The sequence below is a fragment of the Panthera uncia genome (genome assembly GCF_023721935.1).
Source record: "Panthera uncia isolate 11264 chromosome C1 unlocalized genomic scaffold, Puncia_PCG_1.0 HiC_scaffold_4, whole genome shotgun sequence".
NCBI lineage: Eukaryota > Metazoa > Chordata > Mammalia > Carnivora > Felidae > Panthera > Panthera uncia.
The window spans coordinates 79,854,279-79,873,615 of record NW_026057585.1 but is presented as its reverse complement, the minus strand read 5'-3'; the positions used below and the strand labels follow the sequence as shown (position 1 = coordinate 79,873,615).

General features: G+C 48.2%; 1 protein-coding gene across 5 annotated transcripts in view; it reads right to left on the bottom strand.

Moving 5' to 3' along the window:
* Positions 1 to 19,337, bottom strand: part of PHC2 (polyhomeotic homolog 2) — a 116,776-nt gene that overhangs the window by 6,883 nt on the left and 90,556 nt on the right. For 3 of the 5 annotated variants that reach the window (XM_049617539.1, XM_049617542.1, XM_049617538.1), the window contains exons 10-12: positions 5,887 to 6,089; positions 4,041 to 4,170; positions 3,082 to 3,196 (exon numbers count right to left, since the gene is read on the bottom strand). In XM_049617539.1, the coding sequence (XP_049473496.1) occupies positions 3,082 to 3,196; positions 4,041 to 4,170; positions 5,887 to 6,089 (448 nt within the window). The other 2 variants (XM_049617541.1, XM_049617540.1) reach the window with 2 other exon arrangements.

Sequence of the window (19,337 nt, the reverse complement as noted above, 5' to 3'; positions counted from 1 at the left end):
AGGGTTTCGCCTCGATGCCAACAGCTGCTCGCTGATCAGGGTGGTGGGTGCTGAAGGCTGGGGCAAGTTCCTAAAATAAGACAACGATGAAGTCTGCCATGGTGATGGACTCTCCCTTTCATGGACGATTTGTCACGTGCAATGCTGTTTGATAGCATTTTCCCCACAGAACTGCTTTCAAAATTGGGAATCCTCTCAAACCCTGCCACTAATTTATCAACTCAGTTTATGTAATCCTTTTTTTGTCATTTCAACAATCTTCACAAGCATCTTCACCAGGAGATTCCACCCACCACTTTCTTACTTTCTTTGCTCCTCTATAAGAAGCCACTCCTCATCCATTCAAGTTGCATCTCGAGATGGTAGCAACCCCGCCCCATCTTCAGGCTCCACTCCTCATTCTGGTTCTCTTGCTATTTCCACCACATCTGCAAGGACTTCCTCCACTGAAGTCTTGAACCCCTCATGGTCATCCATGAGGGTGGGAATCAACTTCTTCCAAACTCCATTAATGTTGCTATTTTGAGCACGTCCCATGCATCCTGAATATTCTTAAAGGCATCTAGAATGACAAATCCTTTCCAGAAAGTTTTTAATGGACTCTTCCAAGATCCACCATCCCGATCTATGGCAGCTAGAGTCTTACAAAATGCACTTTTAAAAAAGACCTGAAAGTCAAAATGACCCCTTGATCCATGGGCTACAGAATGGATGATATATTTGTTAGCAGGCATGGAAACAACATGGAATCTCATTGCCATCTCCATCAGAGCTTGTGGGTGACCAGGTGCACTCTCAGTGAGTGGTGACATTCTGTATTTTTTTTTTTAATGTTTACTTTTGAGGGGGGGGAGGGGCGAGAGAGAGGGAGACACAGAACCCAAAGCAGGCTCCAGGCTCTGAGCTGTTAGCACAGAGCCCGACGTGGGGCTTGAACTCACAGACTATGAGATCATGACTTGAGCTGAAGTCAGACACTTAACTGACTGAGCCACCCAGGCTCCTTGAGCAGTGATATTCTGAAAGAAATCTTTTTTCCTGAGCAGTAAGTCTCAACAGTGGACTTAAAATATTTACTAAACCATGCCATAAACAGATGTGCTGTCATCCAGGCTTTGTTGTTCCACTGACAGAGCACAGGCAGAGTAGATGTAGTATAATTCTTAAGGGATGTTCAGAATGGTCCATGGGCATAGACTTCAACTTCCAACAACTCACCAGCTGCATTAGCCCCTAACACGACAGTCAGCCTGTCCTCTGAAGCTATGACGCCAAGCACAGACTTCTCCCTAGCTACGCAAGTCCTAGACGGTGTCTTCTTCCAATAACAGGCTGTTTTGTCTGCATTGAAAATCTGTTGTTTAGCACGGCCACCTTCCTGAATTACTGTAGCCGGATCTTCTGGGTAACTGGCTGCAGCTTCTACATCAGTACCTGCTGCCTCACTATGCATTTTTATGAAACGAGATGGCTTCTTCCCTTAAATCTCATGAACCAACCTCAGCCAGCTTCAGATTTTTCTTCTGCAGCTTCCTCTCCTCTCTCAGCTTCACAGAATTGAAGAGAGTCAGGGCCTTGGCTCTGGATTAGACTGTGGCTTAAGGGAATGTTGGGGCTGGTTTGATCTTCTATGTAGACCACTCAAAGTTTATCCATATCCGCAATAAGGCTGTTTTGCTTTCTTATCATTTGCATGTTCACTGGAGTAGCACTTTTAATTTCCTTCAAGAACTTTTCCTTTGCATTCACAACTTGGCTAACTGTTTGGAACCAGAGGCCTATCTTCTGGCCATCTTGGCTTTCCACATGCCTTCCTCACTAAGCTTAATCATTTCTAGCTTTTGATTTGAAGTGAGAGACCTGTGCCTCTTCCTTTCACTTGATCACTTAGAGGCCACAGTAGGGTTATTAATGGGCCTAATCTCAACATTGTTGTGTCTCAAGGAATAGGGAGGCCTGAGGAGAGGGAGAGACAGGGGAACGGTCGGTTGGTGGAGCACTCCGAACACACATGACGTTTACTAAGTTCACCATCTTATATGGCAGTAGTTCACAGAACCCAGAACAATCACAGGAACATCAAAGATCACTGATCGCTGCGATGTGATAATAACGAAAAGGGAAATACTACAAGAATTACCCAAATGTGACACAGAGACAAGAAGTGAGCAAACGCTGTTGGAAAAACGGTGCCGATGGACTCGCCTGACACAGAGTTGCCGCACACCTTCAATGTGTAAAAAGCGCAGTATCTGGGAAGCATGATAAAATGAGATATGCCTGTAGCTTGGCAGAGCTTCACAGAGGTACCCTGATTACCTCCAGCACAGGGCTGAGGACAGCCTTATTCCAGCCGGCATGCGGAGCCCCTCTCTGCCTAGGGACTGAGAGAGTTCTATTCCTTTGAGGGTCCAGGGCTCTGGGATCGGTGCCTCTTCTGCCGTGGTATGGAGACCACATAGGGCTCTGGAGTCAGATGGGTCTAACTCCCCAACTATGCCGCTCGGCACAACTACTTATCCTCTATGCCTCAGTTTCCTAGCGCGTGTGAAGGGCACAGCAGTTATGCCTGCCTCACAGTTATTTTGAAGACCAGATGACCCAGGGCGTATCAACTGCCTAGAGCAGCGCCTAGCACGTGGCAGGCACGCAGTAAACGACGCTGCGTCTGACTAGGATCATCGGTCTACGCTGGGTGAAGCGCACAAAGAGAACATCTACAATGAGCACAGCGGCTTGGCGCGAAGCCTCTGTTGGAGGGCTTGCCTGATGGGGACAGTAGCTGCCAAGGGCAGGGAAAGAGGACGGGTTCAACGGGGCCCAGGAGGGACAGCCAAGCTGAAGCACTGCCTCCTCTCCTCGGACTTGGGGCTGCTCACTCGAGCTCTGGGTTCCAGGACCTGGCGGATTAGCCACACGGTGCCACTTCCAGGCAGGTGGAGGAAGACGGAATGCAGATAAGCTACACCTAGGGTCTCCCAGGATGGACGATCGATCGCTGAAGGGAGGTAGGACACGACACGAGGTGCGATCCTGAGGAGGCGGAAGGGCTGGCACAGCGACAGGGCTGAGGCCACTCACCTCTTTGCACAGGCCATGGAACAGAAGCGCTTGGAACGCTTGAACTTGTAGGCAAAGTCCACCCGGCCACAGAGTTCACACTTGAGTTTGAGGGGAGTACCCTCCTCTTTGGATTCTGGAAAGTATGGAAACTAGAGTAAGTGTAAAGACGAGCAACCCCCACAGGACCCCACGAGGCCTCCCTTCTCTGCTCTGCCTCCTCCTCATGTCCCCACAGCTGTGGCATGCAGTGGTGGTCTGGCTTGGAAAATGCCCATCTGCTTTCGCCGCTGGTTTGGGAAGAGACGTTTCTTCCACCCTGGCCAGTAGCAGTGGTGTTTGGTGATGGACCCCTGGACACCTAACAGGTTTTCTGTCCGAGTGCTATGAGCCTGAGGCAAACACAGGTGGTGAAGAATCAGCACCCCTCTGGAAGAGAGGAGGCTCGTGGGGAATACTCTGGATGCTGTCACAACTGATCTGGAATTATCCTACCCTACCGTGACCCGTCTGGTCGGCTGTTGCCCTGGATCACAGAACCCAGGAGTTCTGTATCCTACGCAGCCCCCACTCAGTCAGTGGCTCCTGCTGCAAGTGCAGTCGTCGCCTGGCCACTGTGGCGCCCGAGGGCCGGCTCCCGAGGCAGCGAGGGAGGGGCACTCCTGCCTGCCCACTCCCACCTCCTGCCAGCGACTCCCACAGGAAAAGCAACTCTTGGAATCCTGTGCATGGCCAGAGCGGGGCTGGGGGAGAGGCGGGGGACAAACAGTTCCCCGAGGGCAGGGACTTTCCCTCTTTCGTTTTCTAGGGGGCAGGGCCCGGGGGAAATGGTTGGTAGATCGATATGTTAACCCACTCTCTGGCCAGGGTTCCTCCATGGATACGGCTAGAGGAAGTGTGCGAGGCCCGCCTTTGTGGCCCTGTCTACTTCCCGGTCAGCTCAGCCAAATCGGAAGGCATTTGGGGTGTGAGAGGCCTACCTTGCAGATAGGGCTCCTCCATCTCAGAGTCAGTGGTGGTGGTGTGATCCTGCTGTGGAAGTTTCTCAGGCAAGAACCCCTGTGCATACTTCTTCTTGAGATTCCCCACCAGCAGGGACGAGCGTCCCACCTAGAGGACAAGGTGACATGGAGGCCATGAGGGTTAGGTGGGAGACACTGCCTTGTTATCCAGCCTCATCAAAATTACAAATATAAAGCATCTAGGTGCAGATGCCAGCCTCCACATCATCATCCAAGTGTGCCTTGCTCAAGGCCCTATTCTGCTGAGCAGCTCAGGAGGCAAGATGACAACTGTCCCCCAAGTACAGGGATGGCTTCAATCCAGGACCAAAGGACGGCTTAGGAGGTTAGGAAAATACCTACTCTTCCAAGTGAGTGAGGGGCAGAGATGGAGGCAGAAATCACCACCAGCGAAGCTGCCAGGACCCAGGGTTCACATGTCACCGGGCAGGAATACAGCCGAGGCCGTGTGTGTGAGTATATATATGACACTAGAGGGACTCGGCAACCATTTTTTCATTTCCTACTTTTCCCCACCTTACAGCTGCTCTACCCAAGCCAGAGACACAGGCAGCCATGGAGGAGAGCAGGAGGAAATGGACTCTGGGCCACAGAGCAAATGCCCTGTGTGGCTGCCAGGATCTAGACGGGCTTATTCACTCTTGGTCCTTCCTTCGTTGCCTCTGCGCAGGCAACCTGGTGGCTAGATCTCTGGGGCGATGCCGTGGGGGAGCCATTCAATCTGCATCCGCCCTGTCAGATCGGTTGGTTTCTGGTGTTTCTCTAGGAGACCAAGGCCAAGACCTAGTCTAATGAGGGAGGGGACGTGACAGGGCTGGAGCTACTTATAGCTAAGGTGCTCCAGGTAGATTTCTTTGCCACAGGCCTTGAACAACCTTCAGAGGGAAAGAGGACAAGAACCTATTTGTCTTCTGGCATTTTAGAAGGGCAGTTCAGCCAGCTCAGTCAATCAAGCTTAGAGTCTTCTGCTGACTGTTCCAACCACTCAGGGACCTGAAGAATGAGCAGAAGGCAGATGGCATCCCATGAAGATGGTATTCTCTAACAGCCAGATAATCTCATCACGGGAGAGGCTGGTGTGCACCTGGCTCTGGGCTCCTCCCACCTGTATAAGAGCATCACCTGTCTTCACCAATTCACACCGCACAGAATCAGCTGTGGGTGTTTTGTTCTAACAAGCCATTTTCTTGATTCTTTTATATTTCCCTTTGGTCTTATGCTCTCATCGGAGACATCGGATTGTGGCCTTTCTAAAGTACCCCTCACTCTCATTCATTCTCTTTTCAAGGCTCTGTCACCAGAAAAGAAGCTTCAGGCTACAACCCTGTTCTCTTCTCTTCATCTCAGACACATCCTGAAAATTTTGTTCTACGGTTTCCTTTTGTTCTCTAATTAGCTAAAGTTTTGCCATTCAGAGGTTCTGGCATTCAAAACTGAACGAGGTCTCATTTCCCCAAACCCATCATCTTTCCCCCAACACCCCAATGTGAATTCCCTTCTAACTAAGGGGGTCACACATCACCAGGCAGGAACATGGCTGAGTCTGTGTGTGGATAACTTCTAACCAAGGGACCTTGCCAATTATTCCTAATCACGGATCCCTTCTGGACCTTAGGAAGACACTCAATCCTAGAAAGAAAATGGCTCTGACATTCTTTTGCGGGGGGGAAATTAGCAAGGAAAAAGCAAACTGTTTACATTTTTGGACATTTTACACGGAAATGTAAAAATATTCTAATACACATCCAAAATATACTTCAAAAAAAAAAAAAAAAAAAAAGAGGGGAAAAGAAGTAGTCCGTACCGGGAAAGGCTCCGCCCCCTCCTGGATCACAAACCCTTCGATAACATGCGTCAGGATTTGGGGTTTCACAATGGCCTGTGGTGGTTTATTCTCACCATTCTGGGGGGCAGTGCCGGTGATGCTGGAGGCAGAATTTCCGTTCCCTGAGGTCATGCCGGGGCTGCTGAGGTCGGTCAGTGCATGAACAATGCCCTGCCCTGTCTCTGTACAAGGGGAGAGTAGGAAAACACAAGCAGGGGAGGTCAGAACTGGGTCCAGACCAGCAGAAGGAAGGGCAGGGACTCAGCATGTGCCTGGCTTTTTCCATGGAGCCAAACGACAATGCGAAGCAAGCAGTCCCCTCTGTCAATGACCCACTTAAAACTGGCAGGTTTGATGGACACACCACCAAGTGGGACTATAATCGGTCCTGCAACCAGGCAGCTAATCAGCTAGCAGTATTTTTTAATTTCCCAACTGTGCTAAGAATAGTTAACCAAGTCAAACAGATAATAATTCTCTTTTGGGAGTTAAGACCTCAGTCAATATTGATCTGGACAAACAAGGCAATCTTCAGTTCAAGGGAGAGAATGTATTTAAGGTGATAACTACAACCAGGATGAAAAGCTGCACTAGGTACAGGGCTTGGGGTGTGATGGGGTCTGGGGGAGAGAGGTTAAACCTTCTATAAAGTTTTCCAAGGAAAAGGATTAGATTTTAAGCAGCCTGTGAAAGGTCAAAGTACAAACCCCAGAGATGAACACAAAGGGAACACGAGGGTTGAGCCCCAAGTGAACACGGTGCTATCCATAAGAGGCTGGTTATTGGGGGTCACGCATTAAGACACACCTGCATTCAATTTCTCCCCCAAGGTGGGGGGCTCTATGCTGCTTCTGTTGGCCCTGTGCTCTTGATCAAGCCCCTTTCCCTGTTCTCAGCTCCACATCCAGTCCAGTCCTTAGCCAACCAGAGTCCTCCCCTCCTGAGGTCTCTTCCCCTGCGGGCCTGCTGGCCTTCCTCTGAAGGACCTGACAGCGTGCTGTAAAAAGCGTGTCAAGGTGCCTACACAGAACACACCACAGGGGACCCTCCTCTTCTCCACTTTGTCGGCCCCTCTCCTGAGCTGCTCCATGATTTAGAGGTACAGACCCTCATTACCTCACTTTTGCAGTCCCCTCCCCGCCCCCTTCCCAGGCCCATTCCACACCAACTGTGTGAGCTGAATTGCCTGTAACCTGGAACTTCCTAAAAAAGAAAAAAAGAGAAAGAAAAAGCCATTTCTTTATTACAACAAGCCTATTGATATTAAGCGTAACCCTGCCTGTGTGTGTTACATTCTTGAAAAACGATTTCAGTACATTAGTTTAGTAATTTTTGCATAAAACTTTGTATGTCGATGCTCTTATTTCATGTTAAACACTGAAAATCTCACCATGGAACAGGAATTCAGAGTCTGATATGTAGCATAAGAAATAAAAATAAACACATTTTAGAAAAGGTTTATAGCTGGTTCATTTTATTATTAGCAGTCCTAATGCTCAATAAACCAGGATAAATCTTTTTTGATAGAAAAGAATCGACTATGACACATGCCTTCACTAATCAGACCTCAGTAATTCAACTATAATAAATTTCAGAGCTGAGCACGAGCCATCCAAGAGATATGAATGATGAGATTTTTTAAAATTAATTTTTGTTTGAGACACATTCACACCAGCAAGTTGGAAAAATTCCTTTAAGTGTTTATAGTCGTTTGAAAAAAAAGTTTTTGACAGCTTTGACTTTACTGTAGAGATGAAAATTTTCCCCTTTGGAATTCGCCTCTCTAAACTATGAAGGTGTTTGGGAACTACATCAAAAAATCTTTTCTTAACCGCCCATGGATAACTAGGAGGACCAGGTCAATCAAATCAAATCAAATCAATCAAATTAAATTTCTCTGCTTTTAAATGTTAAATATTTAAGCCTGCGTTTACAGAACTACATTTTCTCTTTTATTTAATATTTTAAATAGGCAAGGAAACATGTATTTTACTTAAACTGATGAATAAATGCTGTTAAAATATAGAGCTGACTATAGAAGTTAACATTTTATTTTTAGATGGTGGCAATTTACATCTAATTAGAGCCTAGTAAAATATTTCCTGACTTCTTTAATGAACTACAGATTACAGAATCACAAGATTAGAAAGTCTGGTTCATTCCCTTACCAATGCTTGAACCTTCTCTGTAATACTCCCACCACCCAGTGGTTTTGGGGCATCTGTCTGAACAGCTCTGGATGGCAAAGGAACGGACTACCTCTGGAGTGGTTTGTTCCCAGTGCGGGCAGTTCGGTTAAAAAGTTCTTCCTTCCTGTGAGCCAAAAATCTATCTCCTGTTAATTTCTGCCCACCTTTCTGCTCCTTAAGACCATACAGAAGAAGGCCAATTGCATTTGTATAGTGGGCAAAAACACAGGCTTAGACCTGGCTTAGAGACTGGTCTTTATCACTCAAACGAATTAGGGGCAAGTCGTGGTCTCTCTGAGACTAGCTCTCTCACTAGCTGTAAACTAAGGACAGTAACACCACCTACCCTACAGTGTCGGGTGGCTATGAGGACCGCAGGAGATAATCCCCTGACAGAGCAGCACACTAGAAGTGCTCACGAAATGCTCTTGGTGTCAGAAAGCGTATCACTCACGACCACACTCTATCTTCTCTCCTTCAGGCCAAACGCCCTCTGCTTCTTCTATTCCTTCCACGAAAGGCTGCAAGTTCATCATCATCCTAGGTGTTCTCTGTTTACATCCTTTAAAGTCAGGGACCCAATCAACACCAACAGAAAACTCAAGCGCACTGATCTAGGAGATGGGGTTGGTTAAGATTTTTGTTTTGTTTCTTTGAAACATGGTCACATTCCTGACTGAGAGCACAGGAGGAGGGAGCCACAGGACTCCCTTGTTTTGGTTTATAATTCCTCTGTGGAAGTACTCCTTTCTCCTTGAATTCTGGGGTCACTCCCACCTCTGGCTCTTTAGATATTCATCACCAAACTGCTTCTGATACCTTGTCTCCTTTTATGGGATCTCTCCATCCTTGCCTGATTCTTCTCCCTCCCCCACCACTACTCCCTCCCCTCTTGTGTCTCGGAGCAGTGTCTATTAATGTGCACCGGAGCACTGCAAGACGGGGCGGTGCAGGCAGAACTCCTGAGGTCAGATTCCTCCCTCACGCCAAATACAGTAGTGAACAGATACATTTCAGTAGCTCCGAGTCTACAGAGCCGATGCTTAACTCTGGGAAGCAAAGACTTCTTGGAATCTCAGTTTTAAAAGAAGGATCTTATTAAGCAGGAGAATAAACAAATAAACCCTTTCACCCTAACGTTAGAAGCTATCACTGCCCATTATAACGGGCAGGTTGCAGAAGAGACAGAAGCCAAGGGACAGAGGGAGGGCGATTTACGAATATACAAAGGTTTGCGACTATTTGCTTGGCAGTCCTCTTGTGGGCCAAGGCCTCCTCATCTGCTTTAGGAACAAAGGAGTCTGGGCTATTTCTGGAATGACCAAACACAATCTCACCCCCTGCCAAGCTCAGCACTCTGAGATTAATTTAATCTGCTTCCCGCTCTCCCAGACTGCTCTGCAGCCTGCTGGAGGGAAAGCAGCTTAATAGTGAAACTTGCAGAAACCTGTCCTGCCGGCCCTGCGGCCAGATAAAAGATAGAGAGAAAGAAAGACTCTATTTCAGGAATTCTTGCTTTCTCAATTCTCTTGACCAGTCCTGAGGCTGGTGGTGCTGCTGAAGATTTCCACAGGTCTCAAAAGCCATTATACACAACTAGGCACCCAAATCTGAAAGGTGGAGGCCAGGATGCCGTGAGCACGACAGGCTGCGGGTGGTGGGGCTGGGGGTGGGGGGTTGGGGGCGGGAGGCAGGCCAGGGAGGGAGAATCTAGTCTTTTAATGAAGCTGCCCACAAAGGGCCAAGTATGCAGATAGGAATGAACAGCACATATGTTCTGGGGCAGTTGTTAACATTATGTAGGTCTCAACCTCTAGGCTGCCTCTCAATTCTGGTCTCATTCATAGGTTCTGGCAGAAATGTGGACCACCCGGCAGCCTGTTTGTGAGATTATCTGCATTGGGGTTCGTCCTTTGTGCTAGGCAGAGCAAGTTTCTTTAGGCAGGGGCTATGTCTTGTTACCTCTGTATCTTCAGGAACTAACCCATGCCCGCTATAGGACAGCTACTTAATGTCTGTTAAACTGGATCATCTGGAACCCATGGTCTCAGTCTTCGCCAGTCTCCTCAGTCTCAGACAGGGAACTTGACACCATCTGAGATTTGTAAATTACTTTCCGAGGCTATAATGATTTGAGAGTAGCTAGGCCAGTGCCTCCTATAGGAGCGGCATTTCTGGGTACCTGGTCACGAAGAACAAGAGTTATTCCTTAGCCCATTTCATCCCGTTAGGGTGGGGATTTCTTCAGCAAGGAGGGGCATTAAGTTGCCCTGAAGGCTGGAGTGCTGGATTCCTTGGCCCCTTCGAAACATGGGTGTGGGCTCTAGGCATCTGGAAAGCATGATGACCTCTAGAGGCAGAGCCTGGGAGGCTCCTATAAAAATGGCCCCAGCCTCAGGGGCAGTCACTAGGTGTCTAGAGAGGCTGAGCTCTCCTGCCCACTGAAGACAGAGGTCTGGATGGCCACAGCTATGCGAAATCTGGGTCATTTTAGAACTAAGTCTGATGTTCTCCACGTGTGCAGATAAAACAAAAATCAGTTATGCTGGAACATGGCTTAGTACTAACAGTTATTATGGGCATATCAGGTGGTCTGGCTATTCATTCTGTGTGCCCCTAAAGCAAGTCCTTGAAGACCTGCTTCAGAGGACATGGAAGGCAAGCGGAGCGTCTCCTGCCCCCTCAGCATGGTCCGTGGCTTTCATTTCTATCTTCTCCAGACAGGAGGAGTATTTTAATTTACAAGACTTCTAACTACCCTTGCTTGACTGCAGCAGGAGTAAGACAGAGCTAATGAAGTTAATAAAGAATTTAAGGAAGCAAAGTAGGTGATAACATGGGTCATTTGCCTGCAGCAAATTCTGCTCGACAAATGGCAAAACAAGGTTGCTTATACAACAGAGAGCATTCTCTCCATGCCCCTGGCTCTGAAATCATGCTCACTGTGCCTCAGCTTAGCAGGCCTAATCATGTGGCCAGGATGGGGGACAGCAGGATTCCTGAAGAACCACTTGCTCTAGAGAGAGCCCGAGTGGAGCGCCTGCGAAGTGAACGCCCAGGGAAACCATATCCAGGAGGCAGAGAGCAGCTGATCTGGTGGGTAGTAACAAAGCACAGTAAGCTGAGGGCAGCGGAAAACCCCACCAGCCACTCTTACAGTCTCTTTAGTTATTCAGAAAGAAAAAAGTAAAGAAATTGGTGCCATTCTGAAAGTGAGGAAGGTCAGATATTTCATAAACACGTTTTTTGGCATCCCCACCACCGCCCCACGGTGGGGGGGGGGGGGGGAGTAGGAAACTGAAGTGGCGGGGAGGGGGGTGGTGACGAGGGAGAAAGGGGTGGGCAGACACAGGTAGATGGGGGGACAAAGGGCAAGGGGGCAAGAGAAGGAGGACGATGGCTCCATCCTGGGACCTCACGAGTCCATCAATTAAAGAGAATCATTTGGTTAACAACCTTTAAAATGTAAATAGACACCTGTGGTCATTCACACCTTGCTGTGAGCCACTCAGATAAGCAGACAGCTTTCCTCCCAATTTCGGGACAGCAGGCTTGGTGGGAAGGGTGGGAGTGGACAGTGATCCTTCTGGATCATGGGCACTAGATCACACAGGACTGGAGTCTAGCATCTGAATTTTCCAGAAGGGGAAAAGTGTGCATTTCAGAACCAAGGCAAGGGTGGCTGCCTTGTATGTGGAAGACAGTAGCTTCTAAAACATGCACAAAAGGAGCTCTTAGTCACGGGGAAACCGCAGGCCCCTTCCTACCCCGGGGGTCTTCTGAGTATCACAAGGCAGGAGGCACCAATGCCCAATGTTCGTAACTTTTTCAGGGGAAGAGTCACAGGGGGCTCCTGTCACAGGGGGCTCCGGGGCCCCTGGCCGAGCAGTCGCAGGAGGGCGAGGCTCTGGGTCCACGCCTGGACTCCTGCGGGGAAGCCAGCCGGCAGAACGCAAGGGGAGGCTGAGCCGGGTAGCCCCACACCCGCTCTCAGTGACACGGCCCAACGACCTTGCTGAGTCCGGGTTAAGAGGACCGGAGGGCAGATGTGCTCCTCAGACCTGAAGCATCCGGGCTGAGCGGCTCCGGCCCAGGCATCTGCTAGGGAGGGCTCCTCCTCCTCCTCCTCCTCCTCCCTGGCAGCCATTACCATACAGCTGACTTTCACGCTGTCTCTCAGGACACAGGCCGAGAGAGCAGCCCTTCTGACTCACCCACAATCCCCAGCCACAGTGTACATAAGCTGAATTGTAAACAGCTGAATGTTTTCCAAGCTGCCACCCCCGGCGATGAAGGCAGGAATCAATGGAGCGGACAGCCACCCTCCCCCATACAGGTCAGGACAGCGGGAGCAACGGGGGTTTCCGAACAGCTGCAGGGACGGCTTCCCGGCCCACGGACCCAGCAGACTCGGCAGCAGCACCTGCAGGGCCAAGGGGTGACTTCCCACAGGACAGGTCGGCGCACCTGGGAATCGCAGCTACCTCTCGCGGGATCCAAGGCGGAGGCCGAGGGCTCCCAGATACTCTCCCATCACGGCTCCCTGGCGGATGCTAGGACTTCAAAAGACCAAATGTCTGGAACCAGTGGGAGAGGCTGTGCACGAGAGACCTCAAGATCACAGGAGGTGGACGTCAACATGGCAGAGGAAGACTCTGGCTCTGGGTTCATCCTCTGGCTCCACCTTTGACTACCTGTGAGCTGCGAGCACTTGGTACCTGCTCTGAGCCTCAGTCTCTCCGTCTATAGAAAAGAGGATCACACTGCCTATCTTACAAGGTTACAGCGAATAGAATTTTTATATGTAAGATATGTGGCGCTGATCACATTTAGAAGCTGTGCTACAAGGCAGCTAAGTCTTTAGGATCAGAAAGCCCTTAGGCTTAAATCCTAGTTTGTAATCCTGGACAAATTACTCTAGGCCTTAGTTTCCTTATCCGTAAAATGGGTACTTAGACCTGTCTCACATGGCTGCAGTAAAGATTCAATAAGATAATGCAGGGACAACACACGGATCAGGCAGGACTTGGCCACAGGAGGGCTAACACCACTGAAACCTGAGAGATTAGGAAACCCGCCTTAATCTCTTAATCTCGCTCTCATAGAGCCTGGCTTCGTGTAGCCTCGGGGCAGAGTTATTCTCCCACTGGCCCAAACTCAGGTACCTTTCATGTTCCTCAGACACCCTGGGCTACTCAGGGTGTCAAGTCCTTGTCCTTTTGAGGTCAGGCTTCAGGGAAAAAAGTTACTTCCACTTTGACAATGACTACAACATAACAGAAATGCACTTGACTTCGGGGCAAACCAAAGGTCTCAATTCACCTTCAACAGTGATTAATCCAAAGGACGAGACAACCACTATGTTCCCTTTGTACACAGTTCTTTCACTACATTCCCTTTGTACACAGTTCTTTCGTAAGGAGTCCCAGGGTATCACAGAGAAGTGCAGAACCCCAGAAACCAGAAAAGATAACTTTGGAGCAACTAAACTACAAAGGCAGTTTAGCCTGTGGAAAGAAGTTAAAGGCTGAAGGTAAAATTATGGAAGATGGATTTCTTGTTAAATCCAGTTGTTAAAAAAAGACACACAAACGACTAGAGATATTTAGTGAATCCTCTAATAATTTTCAGGTTGATAAAAGTAAAGGCCATTATGTTGCCTGATATGCTTATTTATTCACCAAGTGCAGGAGCACTAATATTCTTAGATAAATGGGAGAGGGAAGAGAGGGAAGAGGAGGAGGAGGAGGAGGAAGAGGAAGAGGAGGAGGAGGAGGAGGAAGAAGAGGAGGAGGAGGAGGAAGAAGAGGAGGAGGAGGAAGAAGAGGAGGAGGAGGAGGAAGAAGAGGAGGAGGAGGAGGAAGAAGAGGAGGAGGAGGAGGAGGAAGAAGAGGAGGAGGAGGAGGAGGAGGAGGGAGACAGAGAGGGGGAAAAAGCTAAGTCCCAGCTGTCTTATCTATATAATGGGATGGTGATATTAACTTGCAAACCAATCCTCCCGATCATTTCTGCTCTTGGAAAACATCACTCCGTTCCTAAAACCACTGTCCAAGTCAGCAATCACCTTCCTATCCTACCAATCAGCTGACAGAACACATTAATACTGACCACTGGAGGCCTGAAAATATAGACTTAATCGATTTTTTTAAAAAACAGTATTTGACTGGTATTAACTTTGTTTCCATCTGAAGTGTCATTTGCTTTGACTGTTTTAAACATGTTTTAGTATAGACTGGATTAATATAGATTTGGATTGTATGGATTTAGGTCACATACGGATGGTTTCAAATACGCTCAAGATATCAGTAACTAGGGATAATTATATAGTATTTGAGACATAACAGCCATGCAGCTAGGGCCTTAACAATAACCCCCGGTGGTCATGAGCTCTCATTTTCTTGCCAATAGTCTCGATCTTCAGTGTCGAGCCCGGTCCTTCTAATCTACTGGGGAAGAGCTGGTTAGGACACTCCATCTGACAGTCATCTCTTTTTAAGAGAAGCTATAATAAATTTCTCTGCTGAGAAGAAAATCATCCAGAAAACAGATATTTGCTTTAAAGGCTGTCCTAATAGTAAACGGCAATACTCTTCAACATCTGAACTTATGTCAGAACTGGCAATCCCTGTTTAATAACAATCCTTTCTCTGGCAATGCAGAAAGAATGTGCTCTTCTTCTAGACTTATCTAAACTAAAAAAAAAAAAAAAAAAAATTATCTGGAAATTGAAAGAAAAGCACATCCTTTTTCACAAACTATAAATAATTTGGAAGGGGAAGGAAAAAAAAAAAACCTGTTAAGTTTACCATGCTGGCTGAGATGATCTTAGGATGAATCACACAACAATGTATTAAATTACGCGTTATGGTTCTTACTACACCTTCTATCTTCAAAAACTAACATTGGTGGGCGCCCGGGTGGTTCAGTTAAGCACCCGACTTTGGCTCAGGTCATGATCTCACAGTCCGTGAGTTCAAGCCTTGCATCGGGCTCTGTGCTGTCCGCACAGAGTCTGCTTCCACCTCAGATCATCCATCTTCCTCTCACTCTCTCTCTCTGCCCCTCTCCTGCTCGCACTCTCTCTCTCTCAAATATGAATAAACATTAAAAAAATTTTTAAAAAACCCCTAACATTCATAACTGTATAACTCTTGCTTAACTATAAAACAGCCCGTTGCTTGGCTGCGTCTATCATTCTCTACTTTTGTTACTGATGGGACAAAATCCAGAATCTTTAAGGTTTTTGTCTTGGATAAACAAATGGTTGATTAGTTTCCTAACCACTCCTCAAGTGTCATGAAGTTGAATTCAAGGTGGTCTGCCTCTGAGTTTCTCAAATCAGTGGTCTGATGTAGCTAGTAATTCCAAGTGAAATTCTGAAAGAAGTTAGTGCTCAAAATGAAACCTGCATCTATTCGAGAGATGAATCAGTAATCTTAAATAGGCATACTTCTTAGTTTTTTAACATAAAACACAGCAGAATCTTTAAACGGTGACTCACATTATAGTCTGAACCATGCCATAGAAGCTCTTAAAACCTAAAGCTACACACGTTCATACATCCACTTTGAGGGGTAGTCCAGCCACGTTTTCCAACAAACAAGGTGCCAAGTCACTGCAGAGAGAGTCATTTCTGTTACTGGCACAAAGGCCTCAGGAGGGCAGATTGCATAAGGCAGCAGTCCCCAGCCTGCTTTTCCACGGGGGTGGAAAACACAATAGCATCCTCTCTCCAGCCACTTTGGTGACATTCCTCCTGACCACAGAAAGTCATCATCTTCATCTTCCAGTTGCCAAATGGCTCAAAACAAAGGGAATAAAAGAGAAAATATCATTCATGGAGACTCCTTATTTTCATTTCCCGACTCTCCTCTCTAGTAGATGTATCTCTTCAGAAGAGAATCTTTTTGAGGGCGGGACCAAGTCTGTCTGGAGATCAAATGACATTGAATAGCTGGGAGAAACTTTAATATGAACTTGGAATGACTCAAAGAAGAGGGGGGAAATAAAACCCTTGGTAAAAAGCCTACTAGCGTGGGGCAGCACTATCAGAACTCGAACCACCATTGCACTCCCTAGTTTTGTAAATTTAAATTTTATTTTGGCTTACTGATCCAGCAAGGGACTCTGATAGGCTGTGGGTGAACTTTATTTGGCAAATGGTTACCAAATGGCTAGCCTGAGGCCCACAGCCCAAAGGAGGGCAGAAACTTAGAGGATGAGTCTGAGGATAAGTTCTTGTCTTTCCACATTCACAACAGTAGAAAAAAAACAAAACAAAACAAAAAGACATGAACTCACATGTGGGGGTTTTTAATCCTGAGACAGTCATCATTTCTTTTTTTCTTAAACAAGAAAACCTAGGGAGGGGACAGCCTATGTGAGAGTGTGTAAGACCAGAGAAAGAACAGCTCAAGTTTATAAGACCATCTATCCATGTATTCCTCTTCTCTTAGTTTATTCTCTTTCCCTTGGAAAGATCAGAACTAAAGGATCCCAAGTATCTGAGACAGGAAATGAGTAAGGCAGGAAGAAGGATGTGGTCTGAAAAAGAGTGGATTCTGGGGCTGAGCCAGAGTGAGTAACAGGCACAGGGTCATAGATGGGGGAGGGGGTCTTGGTGGCAGGAACAGAAGTCTCAGGTTCAATCAGCTTAGACTAGAAAGTCAGTGACAGAGGACTTATGTCCAGAGAAACAGAACAACAGCTTCCTAAAAGGTTATCCTCTACTGAAAGGCAGAAAAGCAATAGCTGACGAGGCCTACAGCCAGGAGAATCATTACAGGGACAGGAGGAAGAAGAGCTGGAGTTTCCTCCTTTCTTTGAGGGAAGTGGAAATAATAGACGTTGAGTGTGCTTGACAAAGGTAAATTAGAAATTATGTCAGGACCTGGAAGAGAACTGGAAAAAGCTGGGCAGTGAGTACATGATGAAATACCAATGTTCCTGAAGCATCTATGTGCCACATCTCAGTAAAACAACAGCTTTAAAAAAGGAAAGAAAAAAAAAAAGGAGTGACAACAGGAGAGACGGCTCAAGCAAAACACAGTTGGGTAACTGAGAAACCAACTCAAGAACAACAGAAATACAGACCAAGAAACCACCTACTTTCTCAAGATTAAGGTTGGAGGGGAAAAGGGATCTATCCTTCCCAGTGTGTGTAGACAAGCCTAGAAACAGATCTTGGGTGGGCAGGGCTCCCATGATGCAGAGTGCCTGGAAAGGGCAGGTGCCCAAAGAGCACCATTACCCATCTGCTGGACCCTCTGTGAAACAAGCCAGCCCCTGGGAATGAGCCAAACCAGAAACTTTGGTTCCTGCTTTGCAGGGCCTGGAATTTAGGGACAGAAACAGTGAGAAACAGTTTATCAGCTGATTCAAAAAGGGTGGATATTTCCCAATACAGATCCAGATGTTGGGGGCTACGTGGGAAAATCACTTTTATATTCTCCACAGTGCCTAGGGCAAGGCTTTACATGAAGCAGGAGCCTAATAAAAGTGTGTTAATCTGGGTGAAACCAAAACTACTTAGCTGTGCAGGCATCTTAAGATTCCCGACAGAACCTTCTGCCCTATAATCAACACACTTAGTTACTTTCTTCCTATTTTACAGTGGAATGATATGAGACCCTACATCCCTGTGACCTAATCCACAGACACTGCCACAGGTCTGCTGCCCTGTACTGGAATAAAAGATGGGGAGGGCAGGGAGGCAGAAATATAGGTGCAACAAGGAATTTCTTTCCTTCATTAGCCTGTCATTTTCAGACTCACCTAGGAATCCTGGCAGTTCCAACATTTGGGTTGACTCAGGAGGAGAAGAAAAATCCCAGGTGAATGATAATTGGATTACCCAGTTATGCCCCAGAGCCAAATGGCTGGAAAAGGCCAGGACAGCAGGGTCTGATACAGTTAAAGTGACATTATTTTCTAAACCAAAAATCAAGACACTTGGGCTGATAGACAATGGAATGGAAGATTCTAAATTGGGGCTGTCCTAGAAAAATCGGGGACATATGGTGGATTTAGGTCGGTTGCTTATTTCACAACAAGGGATCCTCTGGGCCCAATATGCTAATGGAGGGGATTAGAGCCCTAGGATGGGAGACATCTAAGGGGAAAGCTGTCACTGATTTGTAAAGCAGGAAAAAGAATAAAAGAGTGTGTCTGTAGACCGCACTGGAAGAAGGGGAACATTCTGGCTATGGAGTAGGCAGGAAAGGAAAGTTGATCAGAACTGAAAGTATGTCAGTGAAATCTGTTTAGGTATCGAAGGCAGGAGTGGGGAAGGGACGAAGAGGTGGGATCACTGGCACTGACTGGTGGTATCCAACGATATAGAAGTCAGGGGCCAGGAGTTCAGATGGTAGCTTCATCATTAAACTAATGGCAACCTAGCCTTGGGCAAATTATTCCCCTCTCTGCGGACTTCAATTTAAACAGAATCTCGCAAATCCCGATTTTCATGTAAAGAATCCACAATTCAGTATACCTTCATTTGGCACAGAAAGGGAGAAAACGCTCTTCTAAAAATGGAAGACAGGACAGACACAGAACAGCTTGTCCCTTTCCATCCAATTAAAAACCTCGTGAGACTGAACTAGATTAAAAACAAAACTCTCCAGCGAAGCGGCAGGCCCTCCAAGCGAAGCAGTCCCCTACCAACAGAGCGCGGCGGACGGCAGCAACCTTGGCCCTAAACGGCCGGTCCATCCCCCGGTGGATGGCCGTCCCCGGAGGACGGGGTGGGGGTGGGGTGCGCGGGGACCGGGGGCAGGGGCGCGGACACACGGAAGCGTTCGGCACGCCCAGGTTGACACAGCGGCTTCCGGGGGAGTGCGGGGCAGGCAGGGTCCCCGGCGACGGGGGAGGCAAAGGGCACCTCCCAGGCGCCGAGAGGGCGAGAGTCGCGGGCTGGCACGGCCTGGCAGCCGAGCAGGCCCGGGCCGGGAGTGGCACCGGAGGGCGGTGCCCGGCTTCCAGTGCGACGAGCGCGGGCCGCGGGCCCCCTCCTGGCGTGAACCCCTCCCCCGCCACGGACACTGACCTGTCCAGGGCCCGGCTGGGCCTGGCCGGGCGGGGCCTACGCAGCCCCTCGGCCGGGCGCCGCCTCGCACGGGGTCCCGGGCCCGGGCGGGCCGCCTCCTCTCCGCCGGGAGCCTCCGAGCCGGGGCCCGGGGCTGCCGCGGCGCATCCGACCGCACCGGCCCGGCCGGCGTCAACAAAGGGCGGCGGGGGCGC